The sequence below is a fragment of the Bos grunniens genome, chromosome 9, assembly GCF_055505025.1.
Source record: "Bos grunniens cultivar Pamir isolate PY7600 chromosome 9, Bosgru_T2T1.0, whole genome shotgun sequence".
NCBI classification, from domain to species: domain Eukaryota; kingdom Metazoa; phylum Chordata; class Mammalia; order Artiodactyla; family Bovidae; genus Bos; species Bos grunniens.
This window is the reverse complement of record NC_141173.1, coordinates 48825101-48846036: the sequence shown is the minus strand read 5'-3', so window position 1 is coordinate 48846036 and position 20936 is coordinate 48825101. Positions and strand designations below refer to the sequence as shown.

General features: G+C 34.0%; 1 protein-coding gene across 13 annotated transcripts in view; it reads left to right on the top strand.

Moving 5' to 3' along the window:
* Positions 1-20726, top strand: part of GRIK2 (glutamate ionotropic receptor kainate type subunit 2) — a 741992-nt gene extending 721266 nt beyond the window's left edge. For 5 of the 13 annotated variants that reach the window (XM_086316368.1, XM_086316361.1, XM_086316370.1 and 2 more), the window contains 2 exons: positions 3109-3359; positions 19022-20726. In XM_086316368.1, coding sequence (XP_086172494.1) covers positions 3109-3359; positions 19022-19186 — 416 coding nt within the window. In that variant the 3' untranslated portion in view covers positions 19187-20726. Of the gene's footprint in view, positions 1-3108; positions 3360-14795; positions 14883-16458; positions 16598-19021 lie in introns of all 13 variants that reach the window. The other 8 variants (XM_086316369.1, XM_086316362.1, XM_086316371.1 and 5 more) reach the window with 4 other exon arrangements.
* Positions 20727-20936: the final 210 nt, after the last annotated feature.

Genomic DNA, 20936 nt, shown 5'->3' with positions numbered 1-20936 from the left:
AAGTGCTGCACTCAATATGTCAGGAAATTTGGACAACTCAGCAGTGGCCACAGGACTGGAAAAGGTCAATTTACATTCCAATCCCAAAGAAAAGCAGTGCCAAAGAATGTTTAAACTACCACATAATTGTACTCATCTCACACACTAGCAAAGTAACACTCAAAATTCTCCAAATTAGGCTTCAACAGTACATGAACTGAGAAATTCCAGGTGTTCAAACTGGATTTAGAAAAGACAGAGGAACCAGAGATCAAGATGCCAACATGTGTTGGCAAAAACATTCCCCCCCAAATCTGCATCTCTTTCATTGACTATGCTAAAGCCATTGACTGTGTAGATCACAATAAACTGTGGGAAATACTTCAAGAGATGGGGAATACTAGACCACCTTACATGCCTCCTGAGAAATCGGCATGCAGGTCAAGAAAAAACAGTTAGACTCGAACATGGAGCAATGGACAGGTTCCAAATTGGGAAAGGAGTACATCAAAGTTGTATATTGTCAACTTGCTTATTTAACTTATATTATATGCAGAGTATAACATGAAAAATGCCAGACTAGATGAGGCACAAGCTGGAAACAAGATTACAGGAAGAAATATCAATAACCCCATATATGCAGATTACACCACAATTATGGCAGAAAGCAAACAGGAACTGAGGAGCTTCTTGATGAACATGAAAAAGCTGGCTTAAAACTCAACATTCAAAAAATGAAGATCATGGCATCTGGTCCTAATAGTTCAGTTCAGTTCAGTTCAGTCGCTCAGTCGTGTCCGACTCTTTGCGACCCCATGGACTGCAGCACTCCACGCCTCCTTGTCCATCACCAACTCCCGGAGTTTACCCAAACTCGTGTCCATTGAATCAGTGATGCCATCCAACCATCTCATCCTCTGTCATCCACTTCTCCTCCTGCCTTCAATCTTTGCCAGCATCAGGGACTGCTCCAGTAACTCAATTCCTTGCATAAGGTGACCAAAGTATTGGAACTTCATCTTCAGCATCAGTCCTTCCAATGAATATTTAGGACTTCCTTTAGGATTGACTGGTTTGATCTCCTTGCTGTCCAAGGGACTCTCAAGAGTCTTCTGCAACACCACAGTTCAAAAGCATCAATTCTTTGGTGCTCACCTTTCTTTATAGTCCCACTATCACATCCATACATGACTACTGGAAAAAAAAAAAAACACATAGCTTTGGAACTTCATGGTTCACGTATAGCTGAAGCGTGGCTTGGAGAATTTTGAGCATTACTTTACTAGCGTGTGAGATGAGTACAATTGTGCAGGAGTTTGAGCATTCTTTGGCATTGCCTTTCTTTGGGTTTGGAAGGAAAACTGACCTTTTCCAGTCCTGTGGCCACTGCTGAGTTTTCCAAATTTGTTGGCATATTGAGTGCAGCACTTTCACAGCATCACCTTTTAGGATTTGATAGCTCAGCTGGAATTCCATGACCTCCATTAGCTTTGTTCATAGTGATGCTTCTTAAGGCCCACTTGACTTTGCATTCCAGGATGTCTGGCTCTAGGTGAGTGATCACACCTCCTTAATTATCTGGGTCGTGAAGATCTTTTTTGTACAGTTCTTCTTTGTATTCTTGCCATCTCTTCTTAATATCTTCTGCTTCTGTTAGGTCCATACCATTTCTGTCCTTTATTGTGCCCATCTTTGCATAAAATGTTTCCTTCGTATCTCTACTTTTCCTGAAGAGATCGCTATTCTTTCCCATTATATTGTTTTCCTCTATTTCTTTGCACTGATCACTGAGGAAGGCTTTCTTATCTCTCCTTGATATTCTTTGGTACTCTGCATTCAGATGCTTATATCTTTCCTTTTCTCCTTTGCTTTTCACTTCTCTTCTTTTCACAGCAATTTTTAAGGCCTCCCCAGACAGCCATTTTGCTTTTTTGCATTTCTTTTTCTTGGGAATGGTCTTGATCCTTGTCTCCTGTACAATGTCACGAACCTCCATCCATAGTTCATCCAGTCCCATCACTTCATGGAAATAGATAGGGAAACAATGGAAACAGTGAGAGACTTTATTTTCTTGGGCTCCAAAATCACTGCAGATTGTGACTGCAGCCTTGAAATTAAAAGATGCTTGCTTCTTGGAAGAAAAGCTATGACCAACCTAGACAGAATATTAAAAAGCAGGGACATTACTTTACCAACAAAGGTAGGTCCATATTGTCAAAGCTATGGTTTTTCAGTAGTCTTGTGTGGATGTGAGAGCTAGACTATAAAGAAAGATGAGCATCAAAGAATTGATGCTTTTGAGAAGACTCTTGAGAGTCCCTTGGACAGGCAGGAGATCAAACCAGTCAGTCCTAAAGGAAATCAACCCTGAATATTCACTGGAAGGACTGGTGCTGAAGCAGAAGCTTCAGTACTTTGGCCACCTTATGTGAAGAACTGACTCATTGGAAAAGACCCTTATGCTGGGAAAGATTGAAGGCAGGAGGAGAAGGGGACGACAGAGGATGAGGTGGTTGACCGATGACAGACAGACTTGATGGGCATGAGTTTGAGCAAGCTCCAGGAGTTGGTGATGGACAGGGAAGCCTGGAGTGCTGCAGTCTGTGCGGTTGCAAAGAATCGGACATGACTGAGCGACTGAACCGAACTGAACAGAACTTGTTAATCATGACTGCTTCAAATTGTTGCAACTTAATCATGGGAAACACCATTTTTTGCACAACTTTCCTAAAAACCAAGGTTACCATTTGATCAAAGCCCTGTTTTCAGTGTTGAACGATTCCTAGCCATTAACTAAATATCCTTGCCCTCTCTGCATTTCTTTTTTGTAGATTTCTACTTACCATTTATTATTTTCCCAATTCTCTGAGTTGAGCCTGCATTTAGCAAGAGATATTTTCCTCTTTCAAAATAAAATGTATTTTAACCTTCAAAATCAGAAAGGCCACCACCTCTATTTATTTTGTTAAGCTTGTATTTTATACCATTTCCAGTTGATTTTTCCTGCTGAAAATAAATAGTGGCATATTTCACAGTATTTGGAAAGAGCTCTGTTCTTTCATCATGTTAACCTTTAATTATGAAATTCTGGTTTCCTGGAAAGCATTAACAAACTCTCTCTTTTCTTAGGTTCTCCATATAGAGACAAAATCACCATAGCAATTCTTCAGCTGCAAGAGGAAGGCAAGCTGCACATGATGAAGGAGAAGTGGTGGAGGGGCAATGGGTGTCCAGAGGAGGAGAGCAAGGAGGCCAGTGCCCTGGGGGTTCAAAATATTGGTGGCATCTTCATTGTTCTGGCAGCCGGCTTGGTGCTCTCTGTTTTTGTGGCAGTGGGAGAGTTTTTATACAAATCCAAAAAAAACGCTCAGTTGGAAAAGGTAAATGTCACTTTTTTGCAACTTAAAACAATTGTTGTTATAATAAAGCCAACTATTTTTTATCTTGCCAGCCAAGGGTAATACTTAGAACTGTGACTGTTAACGATCTTCTGTCACTCGTTATATACAAAGGTTCATAGAACTCAGGATTAACTTTGTGCTTTTAATTTAAAGGTAATATTTTTAATTGAACTGTTTCAGAACCAGCAACTATTTTCCCTCGTATTAAAGTCTGAAATTGGAAAAACTTTTGCTGTTTGAAGTTCACTGAGATTAGTTTACTGGACGAATATAATTAATGAAGTAAAACTCAGGAACTGTTATATGAAGAAATAAATTTTCTCTGCAGTAAAGTGCTTTAAGATACGATACTCATTAATAGTTTCAAGTTAGAAAGTAAATATAATTTTTATTTGAAGATTTTTGCTGCCAATACATTTCTATTTGAACAATCTCAAAGCACATTGTGGAAATTTTAATGGATATTCTACATTAATGAATATGTGAGAATATTGTGAGTTTCTTCTTTGCCACTTAATATTATTCTTAGTGCATCTTTTATTGTTTTGCACTTGAGTCTTCAGAAGAATATATATAAACCTCAAAATATTGAGATTATTGCAATTTTCCTTAGGATTTTAATATATTTAATCTTTGAACAAATATCTTTACATTCTATTCTTTAAAAAAATTTTGAACCTAGTTCATATTATACATTTCTAGTGCTATAATTCCATTAGTTCTATAAATATAAAGAAATCTTTCTGATATTATGTGCTACTTTTAATATAAATGTATGACTCGGAACATAAAATTTGGCTTTAAAATTTTTAAGCCTTTTGGAACTTAGTCTTTTAGCATATAAACATCTCTTCTGTTTATAACTGAAAAGCAGTTTTTTAGATCTTAATTTTTAGATGCTGCATCAGGTGAGATTATATTGCTTTAAATATTTAATGGTTTATAAACATTTATTGGTAAATATAAAAGTAGAAATATGATATTTCCTTCATATTTAATAATTTATGGTACAGTTATCTTTTCTGAAATCAAAATTCTGGGTACAGCATCCTTACATTTTACTTCACTTAATAACTAAATTCAATTTACTTCATTTAATTTAATTAAGAAAGGTAATTAATTCCTTGAAATAGTGTTAAATGACTATTCTGATAGTACCATTCTATGAGTAAAATAACCAATTAAAAAGTTTGAGAAATTTGGACAAGTATATGATTTATTTAATGGCTGTATCTGCTGATCTGACTAAATCAAATATCTTTTGCTACAGGTGTGACTGAAAATTAGGTCTAAGTACACTTTTTATATTATGATTTTATTACGATGTCAAAATGAGTTTGGGGCTCAAATCCTAAGAACTAATCAAAGATGAAAGTGATTAAGTCTTCAGTCTTCATATTTACTATAAGTTATCAACAAATGTGATATTTGGTTAGTTTATGCTTAAAATGAGTCCCAAAGTAGTATAAGGACCTTAGGTTGTCTAGTTAGAACTTCACATCATCCATATGCAGTAGTTTTCTTTCACTTATAGCTCTGGTTTAAAATAAAACATTTAAAATATGATAGTCTATTGCCCTTTTCTCTTTGTATCCTGTTTGTATGATTTCCCTGGGCCTTGTCTCTATGTACAATTATTTTATAGCTTTAAGGTGTTTTTAAAGGACATGGGGATTTACTTTTTGTATACTCACCTTTATTGTTCTTATAAATAACTAGTTTAGTTGAATTTTTCACATATCAACCAGTTCTCAATTTCTGTGGATTTCTATGACCTTCTTAAACATTAGAAAGTTGGAATCAATTGACCTATTTGGGCTGAAGCAGATAAAATATTATATTGGAAAAAAAGAGCTGTTTTGATAGGACATGAGCATATGAATCACATCCTCTGATGTCAACGTCTCCACAAAGCTTCCGTAATGAAGTTCAAATTCTCTAGCTTCTCAGAGGAGACATTTTAGGATCTCTCTCTGTTCATCTTTGTAGTTTCATATTTTGCTTCTCTCCAATTTGTGCTTGTACTATAACCACACTAAATTGCTTTCTATTTTCCAAGGCCAGCCAGCTTTTTAAAATACTCTTACCATTTGACCTGAGCAACCTTTGTCCATTTTTCTACCTGGCAAATTCCTACTAGTTATTTTAGATTAGGGATTCAGGACTAGGCATCAACTTGCCAAGAAAGGTTTTCCTAATCAACAGGTATAATGAATCTTGTACAGTTCAGTTCAGTTCAGTCACTCAGTCGTGTCTGACTTTTTGCGACCCCATGAATCACAGCATGCCAGGCCTCTCTGTCCATCACCAACTCCTGGAGTTCACCCAGACTCACGTCCATCAAGTCAGTGATGCCATCCAGTCATCTCATCCTCTGTCATCCCCTTCTCCTCCTGCCCCCAATCCCTCCCAGCATCAGAGTCTTTTCCAATGAGTCAACTCTTCGCATGAGGTGGCCAAAGTACTGGAGTTTCAGCTTTAGCATCATTCCTTCCAAAGAAATCCCAGGGCTGATCTCCTTTAGAATGGACTGGTTGGATCTCCTTGCAGTCCAAGGGACTCTCAAGAGTCTTCTCCAACACCACAGTTCAAAAGCATCAATTCTTCGGCACTCAGCCTTCTTCACAGTCCAACTTTCACATCCATACATGACCACAGGAAAAACCATAGCCTTGACTAGATGAACCTTTGTTGGCAAAGTAACGTCTCTGCTTTTGAATATGCTATCTAGGTTGGTCATAACTTTCCTTCCAAGGAGTTAAGTGTCTTTTAATTTCATGGCTGCAGTCACCATCTGCAGTGATTTTGGGCCCAGAAAAATAACGGCTGACACTGTTTCCACTGTTTCCTCATCTATTTCCCGTGAAGTGATGGGACCGGATGCCATGATCTTTGTTTTCTGAATGTTGAGCTTTAAGCCAACTTTTTCACTCTCCTCTTTCACTTTCATCAAGAGGCTTTTGAGTTCCTCTTCACTTTCTGCCATAGGGTGGTGTCATCTGCATATCTGAGGTTATTGATATTTCAGCCAGCAATCTTGATTCCAGCTTGTGCTTCTTCCAGCCCAGCGTTTCTCATGACGTACTCTGCATATAAGTTAAATAAGTAGGGTGACAATACACAGCCTTGACGTACTCCTTTTCCTATTTGGAACCAGTCTGTTGTTCCATGTCCAGTTCTAACTATTGCTTCCTGACCTGCATACAAGGCACAACTATTTCCACAAGGTGGTGTTAGATTTTTATTTTCTATTACAATGAAATGGCCAACATCTGCTGGATCATCAAAAAAGAAAGAGAGTTCCAGAAAAACATCTGCTTTATTGACTATGCCAAAGCCTTTGATTATGTGGATCACAGCAAACTGTGGAAAATTCTTAAAGACATGGGAATACCAGTCCACCTAACCTGCCTCCTGAGAAATGTGTATACAGGTCAAGAAACAACAGTTATCAGAGTACATCATGTGAAATGCCAGGGTGGATGAAGCACAATCTGGAATCAATTGCCGGGAGAAATATCAATAACCTTAGATATGCAGATTATACCACCCTTATGGCAGAGAGCAAAGAAGAGCTAAAGAGCCTCTTGATGAAAGTGAAAGGGGAGAGTGAAAAAGTTGTCTTAAAACTCAGCATTCAAAAAACTAAGATTATGGCATCCAGTACTATCACTTCATGCTAAATAGATGGGAAAATAGTGGAAACAGTGAGAGACTTTATTTTTGGGGGGGCTCCAAAATCACTGCTGATGGTGACTGCAGCCATGAAATTAAAAGATGCTTGTTCCTTGGAAGAAAAGTTATGATCAACCTAGACAGCATATTAAAAGGAAGAGATATTACTTTGTCAACAAAGGTCCATCTCCAAAAGTCATGGTTTTTCCAGTAGTCATGTATGGATGTGAGGGTTGGACTATAAAGAAAGCTGAGCACTGAAGAATTGATGCTTTTAAACTGTGTTGTTGGAGAAGACTCTTGAGAGTCTCTTGGACTGCAAAGAGATCAAACCATTAGTCCATCCTAAAGGAAATCAGTCCTGAATATTCATTGGAAGGACTGGTTGTGAAGCTGAAGCTTCAATACTTTGGCCACCTGATGCAAAGAACTGACTCATTGGAAAAGACCCTGATGCTGGGAAAGATTGAAGGTGGGAGGACAAGGGGGTAACAGAGGATGCGATGGTTGGAAGTCATCACCGTTTAGATGGACATGAGTTTGAGCAAACTCCAGGAGTTGGTGATGGACAGGTAAGCCTGGCATGATGCAGTCCATGGAGTCACAAAGAGTTGGACACAACTGAGTGACTGATTTAAAAGAAAACCATATGACTTTATCTGTACATCTCATTTTTTAAAAAAAGCTTCAGTTCAGTTCAGTCGCTCAGTCATGTCCAACTCTTTGTGACTCCATGAATCACAGCACGCCAGGCCTCCCTGTCCATCACCATCTCCCAGAGTTCACTCAAACTCACATCCATCAAGCCGGTGATGCCATCCAGCCATCTCATCCTCTGTCGTCCCCTTTTCCTCCTGCCCCCAATCCCTCCCAGCATCTGGGCCCATCACTTCATGGGAAATAGATGGGGAAACAGTGGAAACTGTCAGACTTTATTTTTTGGGGCTCCAAAATCACTGCAGATGGTGACTGCAGCCATGAAATTAAAAGACGTTTACTCCTTGGAAGAAAAGTTATGACCAACCTAGATAGCATATTGAAAAGCAGAGACATTACTTTGCCAACAAAGGTCCGTCTAGTCAAGGCTATGGTTTTTCCAGTGTCATGTATGGATGCGAGAATTGGATTGTGAAGAAAACTGAGTGCTGAAGAATTGATGCTTTTGAACTGTGATGTTGGAGAAGACTCTTGAGAGTCCCTTGGACTGCAAGGAGATCCAACCAGTCCATTCTAAAGGAGATCAGCCCTGTGTGTTCTTTGGAAGGAATGATGCTAAAAAAGCTTAGCTAACTTCAGAAACTATCTTCATTCCAAGAATATTTGCTAAAACAAACAAACAAAAAAGAATATTTGCTGCCCCTTGAGAAAGTTGGGAATGAGTTTTATCCATTTCAAACAAGGTCCATTCTTTCCTTTGTGAAGCCTCTGATGAGAGTTCTCCATTGAAAGTGAAAGTGAAAGTGTAGTTGCTCAGTCCTGTGCAGCTCTTTATGACCCCATGGACTGTAGCCTGCCAGGCTCCTCTGTCCATGGAATTCTCTAGGCAAGAATACTGGAGTGGGTTGCCTTTTCCTTCTCCAAGGGATTTTCCTCACCCAGGGATCAAAGCTTGGTCTTCCTCTTGGCAGGCAGATTCTTTACCATCTAGGCCATAAGGGAAACTTTGCTCACTATTTTATTCATATTTGCTGATTTCTGTGGGGGGTAGGGGGAGGAATCTCTCCTTCCGTATTAGATTCTTACCTCTTAATTCCTTTAGGAAAAAGGACTAGTGAGTTTGATGTATCTTCATATCTCAGGCAGTTCCTGTTGGCATAAGACTCTTCCTTTTTATATTTCTCTCTATTTTTCTCCTCCCTTCCTTTTTTCTTTCTTTACCTGTTAAATAATGAAACTGATTCCAGAAACTTAGGAAAGTTGATCATAAACAATAAAAAAGAGCTATGTTTTCACATAATTCAAAAGAAATATGTTTATAAAGTAAATAAATAATAGGTTTATTAGATGTTATATATTGTATTTATTGTGATAAATTATGTTGTTGAGCTCCATTCCTCTTCATTTTTCCTGAGAAAAATATTTTACTTTGTTGGGCAATATGGTTTAACACCTTAGTTAATTTATTAAAATTAGCTGTGAAATAGTCCTAGATTTTATTGTAAAATATGCATGTGAGTATACAGAAATTTATTTTATTTGCACTTAGGATTTGTGTCTTTAATTGAGATTTTTGGATTTTAAAACCAAAGTAAATATTTTTAAAATTATTCATTTAGTCAATAATTATTTATTGAGAACCAAGTGTGCAACGAATTTTATTTGCACTTTGGAAGTACGCAAGTATATATTATTCATAATTCCAGCTCCCATATACTTTATCTCTTACCTCTTTTTCTTTTTCCATTGTATTTCTTCTTTCTTTAATTCATAATATTCTAGTATTTTTAAAAAGAACAAATGAAAATTTCTATCTTTATCTAAATAAGCTGGTGGATATGATATACATGCAATCTAGTTGAAAATGAAGTTTATTTATAAAGTTTATGGATAATTAATATATTACCTTTCAAGTCTTATCTCTAATAATGATAATAAATTAGTGATTATTATTAAAGGTGAAAATAATATGTCTTTTATAGTATATATTTTGTAAGATATTAAAGGATCACACTTTATAGTCTTAATGACTATAATGTTTTTATATTTCTGAACTATTTTAGAATTAAGTGTACTATAAGAATGTTATTTTTAAATGAGGGCAGGTTAAACTAAAAAGAGAATATAATGCTGAAATATGTAGACCTTATAAAAATATAAAAATTATAAGTTGCATTCCTTTCCAATAACCACAAGATGGTGTATTATAATTTTTAAAATACTTAGTGGTTTTAATTTTGATGCAAATATTAATGCCTGAAGGACATATTGCTTTTCACATTTATTCAAACTTGTAAACTAAATAGTTGTTTTTCTTTTTTTGATGGTTTTCACCATATAACCTGGCCATTATGAAAGTTACTTAAAATGTTTTTCCATTTTAAACATGTTTGAAAAACAACTAATCAACATGTGCATTTTATAATTTTCTTTTTGCCTTATATTTTCCTTGCTTTTAAAAACATTAGTACTTGAGGTTCATTCAGTAAGCAATTCAAAAAATTGTTGCATATCTTAGGCAATTATCAATGCATTTCAGATAACATAGATTTGTTTGAAATAGTCTGTGTTTACCTTTAAATCTTACTTATAACTGAAAAAACTTGCTTAATATTTGTAATTTTAATTTCTCTGGTAATATATTTTTATGATAATACATTGATTTTTGTAAGTATGAGTTATAAGTTGCTGTAAGAATTTTTATAATACTATTTTATGATCATTATTATTAATTTATGTTGGAATTATTAATCATTTCTTAAATTTTTGAATATTTTCACTTTTAAAAGCTATATATAATTCTGCCTTCTTTTGATTTCCAATGAGAATGGTAATATAACTTACATAGTTGCACCTTTTGTTTCTGTGTGATACATCTATAAATAGATTTATTTCCATATAACTGAAATAGATTTGCCTGTACAAACTGTTCCTTATTGAACATCAGGTTGAATATGAATCTTTGCATTTCTTGATATGAAAATATAATAAAATATTCCCTTTCTATTATTTAAGCATAAAGAAAATACAGTAAATATATCTTAGAAATAAAAATATATAAAGTATTGCTGGATATTGAATTTCTAAGCTACATTCCGTGTCTTGGATACATGTTATGTGCTTTCCTGCAAGGTGATTAAAGTACATTTTAAGAGCTATTTTGTACAGTTGTTTTTCAGGACATAGTACATTTTAGTGTACATAGTTGTTTGTATTATAGAACACCGGTTAATCTTATCAACAATAATCTTTATATAATGTGGTGATTTTCAGTCATTGAAAATTCAAAAAAAGTGTTGTGGGTACATAGAATGTTCTTCAGTGTATAGTTGAATAGGAAATGTAGAAGGCAGTTGTAACTCATAGAAGGACAAATGAATGAAACAAGGCAATATGAGGAATAAGAAGAAAATCATATTGGTTTAATTTAAACTTGCAAGACTAGAGATTCTGTATGAAAGATTATTCAGAGGAAAAATACTTTTCAAAGCTGGCTGAATCTGTATTTCATGGAATCAGGAGAATTAAAACAAGTTGTTCATAAATCCTTATGCACAAATTGCTTCCAGAATGCTGAAGAATTAGTTCTAACAGAAGTAATGCTTCATAAAAGAATACATTTATTGGAGAAGATATATGAAAGCAAACATTGTCCTAAATTATCAGTAAAAATTTTATTACAATATTTACATTTTTCCAAATAATACTTACTTACAAACCATGGAATATTTGTACTTTTCATATAGGGAGTTTGTATTTAATATATGGGGTTTTAACTGTTAACTTTCTAAGTACATTTTTAATTAAAATCTAGCTATAAAGCATGTTGCTACTCAAAAGTTAAAAGTGGCAAATAAACTTTGGACAAAAGTGTATTTTGTCTTGTTTTTATATTACTGCCTTTCTCTGAAAGCAGAACATCTCTCAATTTCCACTAATAACCTCTATAGGGACTAACTGGATGGCTCAAAAAAAACACAACTTTTTATAAATAAATATAAAATAACACTTCAATTGCCAATCTTCCTTTTGCTCACTAAGTAGTTACAAATCAGCAAAAGGAGTTTTAAGTCATTTGTTTATGATAACTCATACTCTTTTAATGCCCATAATGTTTTAAAACAAGATTATAGCTGGTTTTCATAAATGACTTTAGAATTTTTAAAGTGGTACAAAGTTACTCTGAGAGCTATGCAAAGATTATTATCCATATTGAGCAGAAGAGGATAAGTATATCAAGGGTCAAGTATGTTTCTCAAGTTGAAATATGCCTATTCTGTTTACACCACAGAACACTACAGGACATGGAAGGAGAACATTTAGCTATTTTTCTTGGCAGGTTTTATCCCTGATGTTGTATTGACAAAATGTATGGAGTGGGAGTTTGAGTTAGATAAACAGACTGGGCTTTGATCGTGAGCCCTGTATAGTTATTTCACTTTCCTGGACATTAAGCATGAGTTTTGAAATTTAAAAAAAAAGAAAAGACTTGGAATCATTCTTCAAGTGTGTTCAACTCTGTGTTATATTAATCTTTCTATACATCTTTTAAATAAATGAATGGGTTACAAATACACCATAAATTAAAATGCTTTAGAAGTTAATATAGTTAACATATATAGAGCTTTTTGCATGTCTGGCATATACTAAGAAGCTTTCATTATAATATAATTATTATTTTTATTTATAAAACTGATACATTTTAACTGCTGTATTTTAAAGGAAAGAGAGCTTTCCTGGAATTAAACATTAGTTATTTGGATGTTACATACTTTGTTGAAAAATTGTTATTATTATGACTACTGGCAAGAATATGATTAACATTGCTTTTTCTTAAAATTCATTTCACAGCTGTGTTGACTAAAATGGTGTTGAAGCTTGTCAGACCTAATTTATTGATTTTTCTAACTTAAGTAAGGGAAGTGTAAAAATGTATAATGATGCCCCATTTTTCTCTGTCTCATTTATTTGCAAAATGCAATATAAAGTTATTCAGTAAGAGTCAAGGTTTCTGAGAGTATTTTAATCTTTGGTTTTGTTTATCATTGTAAAATAATCCAGGCTAAAACATAGGAAGCTTTGTCATTTTATTTATTAAGAAAAAATAATTTAGTGCCATAATTTTTCTGTCTGATTTATTATTTAGTATTCAAAAATTACCATTTGTTAAGAATAGAGTCCAGGTAAAAGAACTTAGCTGAAATTCAAATCACTGTTAGTGAGGCAGGCTAATATAATAACACACAGAATGGAAGTCAAGAGAACAGTATTCCTTTTTCAGTTAGAATATCAATGTGTACATACCTCTCTGACTAGTGCACAGCATATTTAAATTATATATGTATATATGTATATATGGACTTTTTAAAAAGAGTGCTGCTCTAAGACTAAGCATCAAGATCAAAGTTTATATATATAATATATATATATTATATATATATATTTGGACATGAGTACCTTGGCTAGTCATTTTTCATCTCTCATTGCTTCACTGTTACATTCATACAGCTTTAGGTAAATCTATACTTCTGATAGATAGCACTAGCTATTTGATATTTTTAAAAGACTGCTAATTAAAGAGTAAAATCAAAAGAAATGGGCCTTGTTAAATGACATTTATCTTCATTATTTAGAACACCAACATTTATATAAAATGTTGCATATTGCATCCAATATACTTTTTATTTCCCTTTAGTTATTATTTAGTTAATTTAAGTATTACCTAAAGTGGAGCAATTTTCCACAGGGATTAATTACAGTGACTGGATTTGTCTCTACTACATGTGATCTGGAATTCTTGGTCAAATGGCCTACAGCATCCGAAATTAATTAGAAAATGTCTAAGAATGAATGAGGTATCCATAATCAGTGAACAAATAATTTAAATGAAAAAACAAAACATTTTCGTTGAGAGATGCTAGTATATATTAGGACATTGCACTACAAAGTCTCTTATAAACAGTTTAAAGATGTTTTGAGTGAATGAGTGAAGTGAGTTTAAAGATGTTTTGAGTGAATGAGTGAAGTCGCTCAGTTGTGTCCGACTCTTTACGACCCCGTGGACTATAGCCCACCAGGCTCCACCGTCCATGGGATTCTCCAGGCAGGAATACTGGAGTGGGTTGCCATTTCCTTCTCCAGGGGATCTTCCCGACCCAGGGATCGAACCCAGGTCTCTCGCATTGCAGGCAGACTCTTTAACCTCTGAGCCACCAGGGAAGTCAAAGATGTTTTAATAGGCTTCAAATAGAAACTGTACACAAAAATGGTTGGAAATTGTTCTGAATATTGGAATATCATTTAGTTAATTTCAACCCACTCCAGTGTTCTTGCCTAGAGAATCCCAGGGATGGTGGAGCCTGGTGGGCTGCCATCTATGGGGTCGCACAGAGTTGGACAGGACTGAAGCAACTTAGCAGCAGCATACCCTTAAAAAATAAGACAGTAAGATATATAGCATAGTTTCCTCCTTACATAATATGTACTAAATAGAGATCTAATAATAGCATATAATATTTATGATTATTTCTCCAATTGGTATATTATTATATATTCAACATGAAAGTGATGAGTTTCAAAGTTTAAAAAATTAAACTTATTTTTCATCAGTTGCTATTTTTTTAAAGACATTGCTAAACATAAAGGATTTAACTAAAAAATGAAGTTTAAATATATCACTGTTTAATGTGGAGCATGTTTGCAACTAGATTTCTAATACTAAAAAAATTTATGTGCTTCTCAAAGTGCTGTCACATCATGTATCATATAAACATATTTATAAATTAGAAAGTCAAGCTATTAAGATTAAATTATTCTATAACACCACGAATGATATTCTTGAGAACATTTATCTGTGGACTATTTATGTGTTGTCTTATACATAAAAAAATAGCTTGTTTAAAAGGCAATGTACATTTAGACAAATTCATTATTTTTAAGGTTTCCAAACCTTCATTGTTTCAAGAATTAGAGATGTGTAATACAGGTTGCCTCATTAAATATAGTGAATTTTATAATGAGTTTAACTAATTTAAATGCAATTATACATGCTAACAGCTCAAAGATTTAAATTTTCATTTTCAGGAATCTTCTATTTGGTTAGTGCCACCCTACAATCCAGACACTGTTTAGTAAACTTTTGAAACTTACTAAAAGAGGTTTTTAATAATGGTTAGTATCCTTGCACCTTTTTTTCTTTTTGTAGTCTGTCATATTGTGCAGAAACATTTTTGTTGTTGTTTTCACCCTAAGGAACTTTCTTTGACACAATTTGTGTGTTTCTGTCCCTAAGAAGTGATTCGAAAAGCATGGTAGTTTTCTTTCTCTTTCTTCCTCCCTCAATCTTTCTCTCACTTCCTCTCTCCCTTATTTTCTTCCCTCTTTCCTTCGCTGTTTCTTTCCTTAAGTCCCCCACCCCCTTTTCCTCTCTTCCTCTCTCTTTTATTCTTTCTTTTCCTCCTCGCTCCTCCTCAGTTTCCTTCTTCTTCATTATAACTCTGAAAATTCCTGTCAAGTGCATTTAGGTTTTTCAAAATCTTATTCCATAGTTCAATAAAAGGACATGTGAAAAATTCTGATCATGATATGAATTAGGAAACACTATTTGTCTCTATCAAATGACAAGTTAGAAGTTTAAAAATCAGACATAGTAATTTTTTGGCGACGTACAACACAGAGAAACAGCTGTATTTCACAATCGTCTGTACAGTTTCAACTTCAGGTCTTACAGAGATCAAGATACAGAATTTACATTTTAAAGCTTTAAAAAATTTTTAAAAACTGTGTTTTCTTTAGTGATACAAATGAACCATACTTTATGGTATCATTAAATTTTTTAAATTTGTCAATATTGTCTCCAAATTTTTGCTCAAATCTAAAGATTTTCATAGTTTTGTGAAGGATTGGAAATATTATATAAGTAAGAAAAGAACCTACAGTTTCATGGTGACTGTATTAGAACCTAAGATAATACTATTTTTTTAGATAAAACATATTGATAAATAAAAAAAAACTGTCAAAGTCAACTTATTTAGAGAAAAAAGTTAACAAAAGTGGTAACATGATATTATAACCAAAACTACTGATTGACTGCTTAAAGCTTGCTTGATTAAATTTTTTACTTTCTAATGGCTTAAGAAAATAGAGATAGCCTAAAATGATAATGGTGGGATTACATGTTTACAATTTTCAGAGTTTATAAATTTGTAAATATCATTTACTTGAGATAATTTTAAATTATTTATGCTTGATTGGGGCAGGATATATGCTTATAATTTATATTAATCAGTATTACAAGTGTTATATTACATAAAATTGCTTTAAAAGAGTTTAAATGCATTTATAGTCTGAAGTTAAGTATAGGCTATTAATACAATTTGTCAATATTGTCTCCAAATTTTTGCCCTAACTAACTAGAAATAAAACTGAATCAGTTCATGGTTGAATAGTTATGTACATTTGTGAGATTTTTTTCCTGAGAAAATCAGTTGTTTAGACCACTCTATTACTATGGATAAAACAATATCTCTATTTTATCACTTGTGAAATCAATATAATCATGATATCTAAAAACTGAGTTTGCCAAAGAGAATGTTATAAATTTGGGAAATTTAGTTATTTTAAATGAAGGCTTATTTCAAACAATTCAACATTATTCACATCCTATAACATTTTTAAAGTGTCGATGGCATCAAGCTCTGACATTGTTATATTATCTAATCAATTCTTCTGTTAAATGTTTCAACAGAGAACCAAGACTAAGTTACCTCAAGACTATGTATTCCTCCCTCTTTTGGAGTCAGATTTTTCCATTTCTACAGTGTTGTCATCATCACCATCTTCATCATCATTTTCATCATGTTCTTAATAAGTACATCTAATAGTAGGTATTAAGCAACAAGAAACACTGTGTCCATATACTGGCTATCAGGTGTCATATAAATCTTTTAACAGAAATAGAATCTGTGAATTTCAAAACCGTATAATTTAGCACATAATAAATAATACATAGAGATAACTTGCAGTTAGTTTGGAATTCATGTGTAGCATTTAATCATCTCCCATGACAAACACTAATAAATTAATATTTTTATGAATTTAATGTTATTAAACAAATAACAAAGTTTTATCTGATTAATTAGCTCACTTGTACACAATGTATTTTACTAAGATTCTGAAAAAAAATTTTAAGCAATTGAATTACAAACATTATTAAAAAAGAATTAAAATGTTAAGGTCATGTATGGCTATTGTTAATTCAGTCAACATGCGTACAACAGTGTTGTGAGCACTTGATCTCTATTCTTTACAATTCAATGAGAGGGAAACATGGAAGCCCTGGAGGTCAGACAGAGAAACATGATAGTGAGGGGAAAGTAGTAAACTGAGTAGAAATAATAAGCCTGGTCAACTGGAAACTAGTTCCTGAATAAGTTAAAATTTGAGTCATGTCTGGAGGTAAGGGATAAAGCTGGACTGATGTGAAAGATGAAAGAACTCTGCTAAGTACCAGAGCAAAAAGAAACAAAGGAGAAAAACTTTGGCGGTCCAAAGAGAAGCATGTGTGTAAAGAGAAAAAAAAAAGAAGAGGAAGAGGAATAGGTTGGGGGAGAGATAAGGTAAAATTAACTCAGAGAGGTCATGATGAAAAAAAGAGATTTGGATTTCACCTGTTTATTGGACAAGAAAATACTATTAATAACTGATGTTTAAAACAATAGATTATTGCTGATAATTGTGAGAATTTCAGCAATAGCCAAGGCATAGATTTGGGATGATCACTAAGGAAACTCTTCAGCAACCTAAAGAAGAAAAATGAGAATATAGCCAGGAATGGACAAGAAGCTAACAGTGCAGGATCAAAATACATAAAATTGGGTATCAGAATATCTTGCTGGAGGTGCAGTTGTGAGCTGCAGAAAGTGAGTTATCCTCTGTCATATAGATGCCCAACTTAATTCAGTGTTAGTTTGTGTCACAAAAAGTGATATATGAAAAGTATTTTAAAAAGTATAAGGCATGTATATGGTATTAACCATTTTTATCCTACATTATTTTGGAATTTAGTTCAGTTCAGTTCAGTCGCTCAGTTGTGTCCGACTCTTTGCAACCCCATGGACTGCAGCACAACAGGCTTCCCTGAACATCACCAACTCCCGAAGCTTCCTTTTGGATTTTGGAATTAGCCTAAGATGATAAACAACAAAGAAGCATCACAAAATGCAAAACAAAAAAGACTTCTCATGCATATTTGATTAGGTTTATTTCATTATGTTTTCATATCACTTTTTGGAATTGTGTAAATTTTTCATTCTTGTCCACATTTTTAGTTGTTGTCCACATTTTTAGTCCTTGCAAAAAAAATAGCCTGAGTCTTAGACCATCTGAATGTTAACAACAATATGCAACTAGCTCATGAATCTGATTTATATGTAACTAACACATGTATCTCAATTAGATGGAAAGGGAGACTAACAAGTTTCTGTCTTATGTTTTCACTCTGTAATAGGAATTTGAGGAGTGTGTCATAAGTTCCAGATATATAGAATTTCTGGCAAATCTATTGCCAATGAAATCGGAATTAAAAAATATATATAGGGTCATTTTTTCTTCATGAAATAAATTATTTATCAGTCTCAGTTACCAAGTTGATGATACCAAAAGTGTAGTTAATATTTGTGCATGGATTTTTAAATGTGATACAATGTCATTTCATGATTAGGTCATATGTGTTTGTAATCTTCACCAATAGTTTTATAGGCATGATCACAAAAAAGATATAATGAATACCAAAAATAATTTTCCATATTTTATGTCTAAATGTGTGAGTGCTATTTTTGTTCTGTTTTGAAAGACAAAATGAAGAATCCATGTTTAAAGAAAATTTTCATATCTTACATTATGATCTAAAAGCCAGTATATTTTGTCTAATTTTTTTTAATAGCATGGATGGATTTCTGGTAACTGATTTATTTGTGCTTGTATTTAAATTTAAGGTAGATTATATCTTATCATGTTAATCAATTATATATCTTAAAACCTCATTCAAATTATGTGTAATGTATGCATTCCTAGCTGGCAGTTCACTATCAGGTGGAGATTTTCTTTAAACTTGCCCACTTTGATAAAATATTTTAATTATCATGTTTTGAGTATTAAAAGTGGAATAATTTGATATAACCATTATAATGGAATTTTTCAAAACTTCAAGGCTGCTATGTTGACAAGTCTGTTGAAACTGAATTTAATATTTTTCAGGACCATTGCACTTGATGTGTTTGTAATATTTCCTTTTCTGTGTTATTCTGTAGAGGTCCTTCTGTAGCGCCATGGTAGAGGAACTGAGGATGTCCCTGAAGTGCCAGCGTCGGTTAAAACACAAGCCACAGGCCCCAGTTATTGTGAAAACAGAAGAAGTTATCAACATGCACACATTTAACGACAGACGGTTGCCAGGTAAAGAAACCATGGCATAAAGCTGGGAGGCCAAACACCCAAGCACAAACTGTCGTCTTTTTTTCCAAACAATTTAGCGAGAATGTTTCCTGTGGAAATATGCAACCTGTGCAAAATAAAATGAGTTACCTCATGCCGCTGTGTCTATGAACTAGAGACTCTGTGATCTAAGCAGTTACAACGATCAGACTTGATTTATAAACATCATGGATCAACCAAGTTACACGGGGTTACACTGTTTATCATGGGTTCCTCCCTTCTTCTGAGTGAATGTTACATAACCATTTTGTGGCTGGTTTCAAATGCAGTCCAGGAAGAAATTACAGGTTCCTTTTGAGGTTCAACTGTTGCCAGGAGATGGAATATCAATGCCCCAAGGGTAACCAGAGGAAAAAAAATCATTAAGAATAAAAATACTTGGAATCAGCAAAAACTGTAGTGTTACAAGACACAGTTAAGTCTTCTGAACACCCAGATAAGAGGGTGATGATGTCACTAGCCCCCAGCTACTCAGTATAATGGTCATCTGAATAGACAATATGTGCTTATAGGATGTGAAGAAATGTAAAGCAAAACAAATCTGAATTTCATGGCAAGTGGAATATAAAGCAGATCTTCATCAGTGTCTTTCTTTCTTTTCTTTTTGTTTTTTTTTGACAGTCTGTGTCACTGATTGAAATAGAAGTGTCAAATTACCAAGGCAATAATGTTTTTTCTTATATTCACTGTGGCAGGAGATTTAACATGTATCTTTACCAAATCCCTACCTATTCCAGCCACCCTTTCCCCAACCTCACACCAAGAATAAAAAAGCAACAGTTGGTTCAGAGATTCTGAATTAAAATGGATGATGTTTTGCAATCTTTTTCTTAAGCTGTAAAAGAGGGCTGAGTATTGATAGTTCTGTGGAAGACTGCAACTTTCATTCTAACATTCAGACATGTTAATCCAAAACCTCCTTCCTGCTATAAATGAACTTGATGGAGCCTGGGCAGATCTCAGTGAAAGGAGAAAGGGGACTGGTCATCTAAAGAGAAGTATGTGTGGTGAACTCTGACGTGGACTGCATTTATCAATACAGTCACAATGTTAAATGAACAAAATTCTTGAGCAGTTTTTTTCAAAAAATGTTCAGGTTTATTTGTGGAAATGCAAGATTTCTATGAAAATAGTTTTTGTATGGAAATTTTTGTAATACTTTTTATCAACAAAATAAGAACATGCGTTCCTGTCAGGGGTGTGATGTCGAGCATGAATGGTAGTGCGTGTGCACCACCAACGTTTGGTGAAAACTATTTTTATCAAGAAAAAAAGGAGTCATAGAAGAGAAATATTTTCAAGTTAGATAATATAAAAGCTAGGTGCACTACCACCAGTGCTTACCATGCCACACCCCTGGTTTCCACGAGGCTGATAACATACTGTAATGAACAATTGTGTGTAAAATGGTAAAAGACACAGACCTCTTGACAACATTGTGATAACAGTTGAGTGCACACAGTTTGCTGTTTGAATCCAATGCACAAAATTTAAAAAATCATTAAAATTATGTCCATTTTACTTTCAGCTTTGACTTTCATTTTTCTCTAGTATGGGTAAATGAGCGCACTATTTGTTGTCTGCATGAAGGGAAGTTCACTTCCTGAAACCTTCCAGGTCATCAAGGATGACCACTTCAAAACTGCCTGGACAAAAGAAGAAGAAAGATCAGGCTAAAAGCTGGACCAGCATATAAAATGTAATCTTCAGGCTTAGGACAGTTCAAACGTG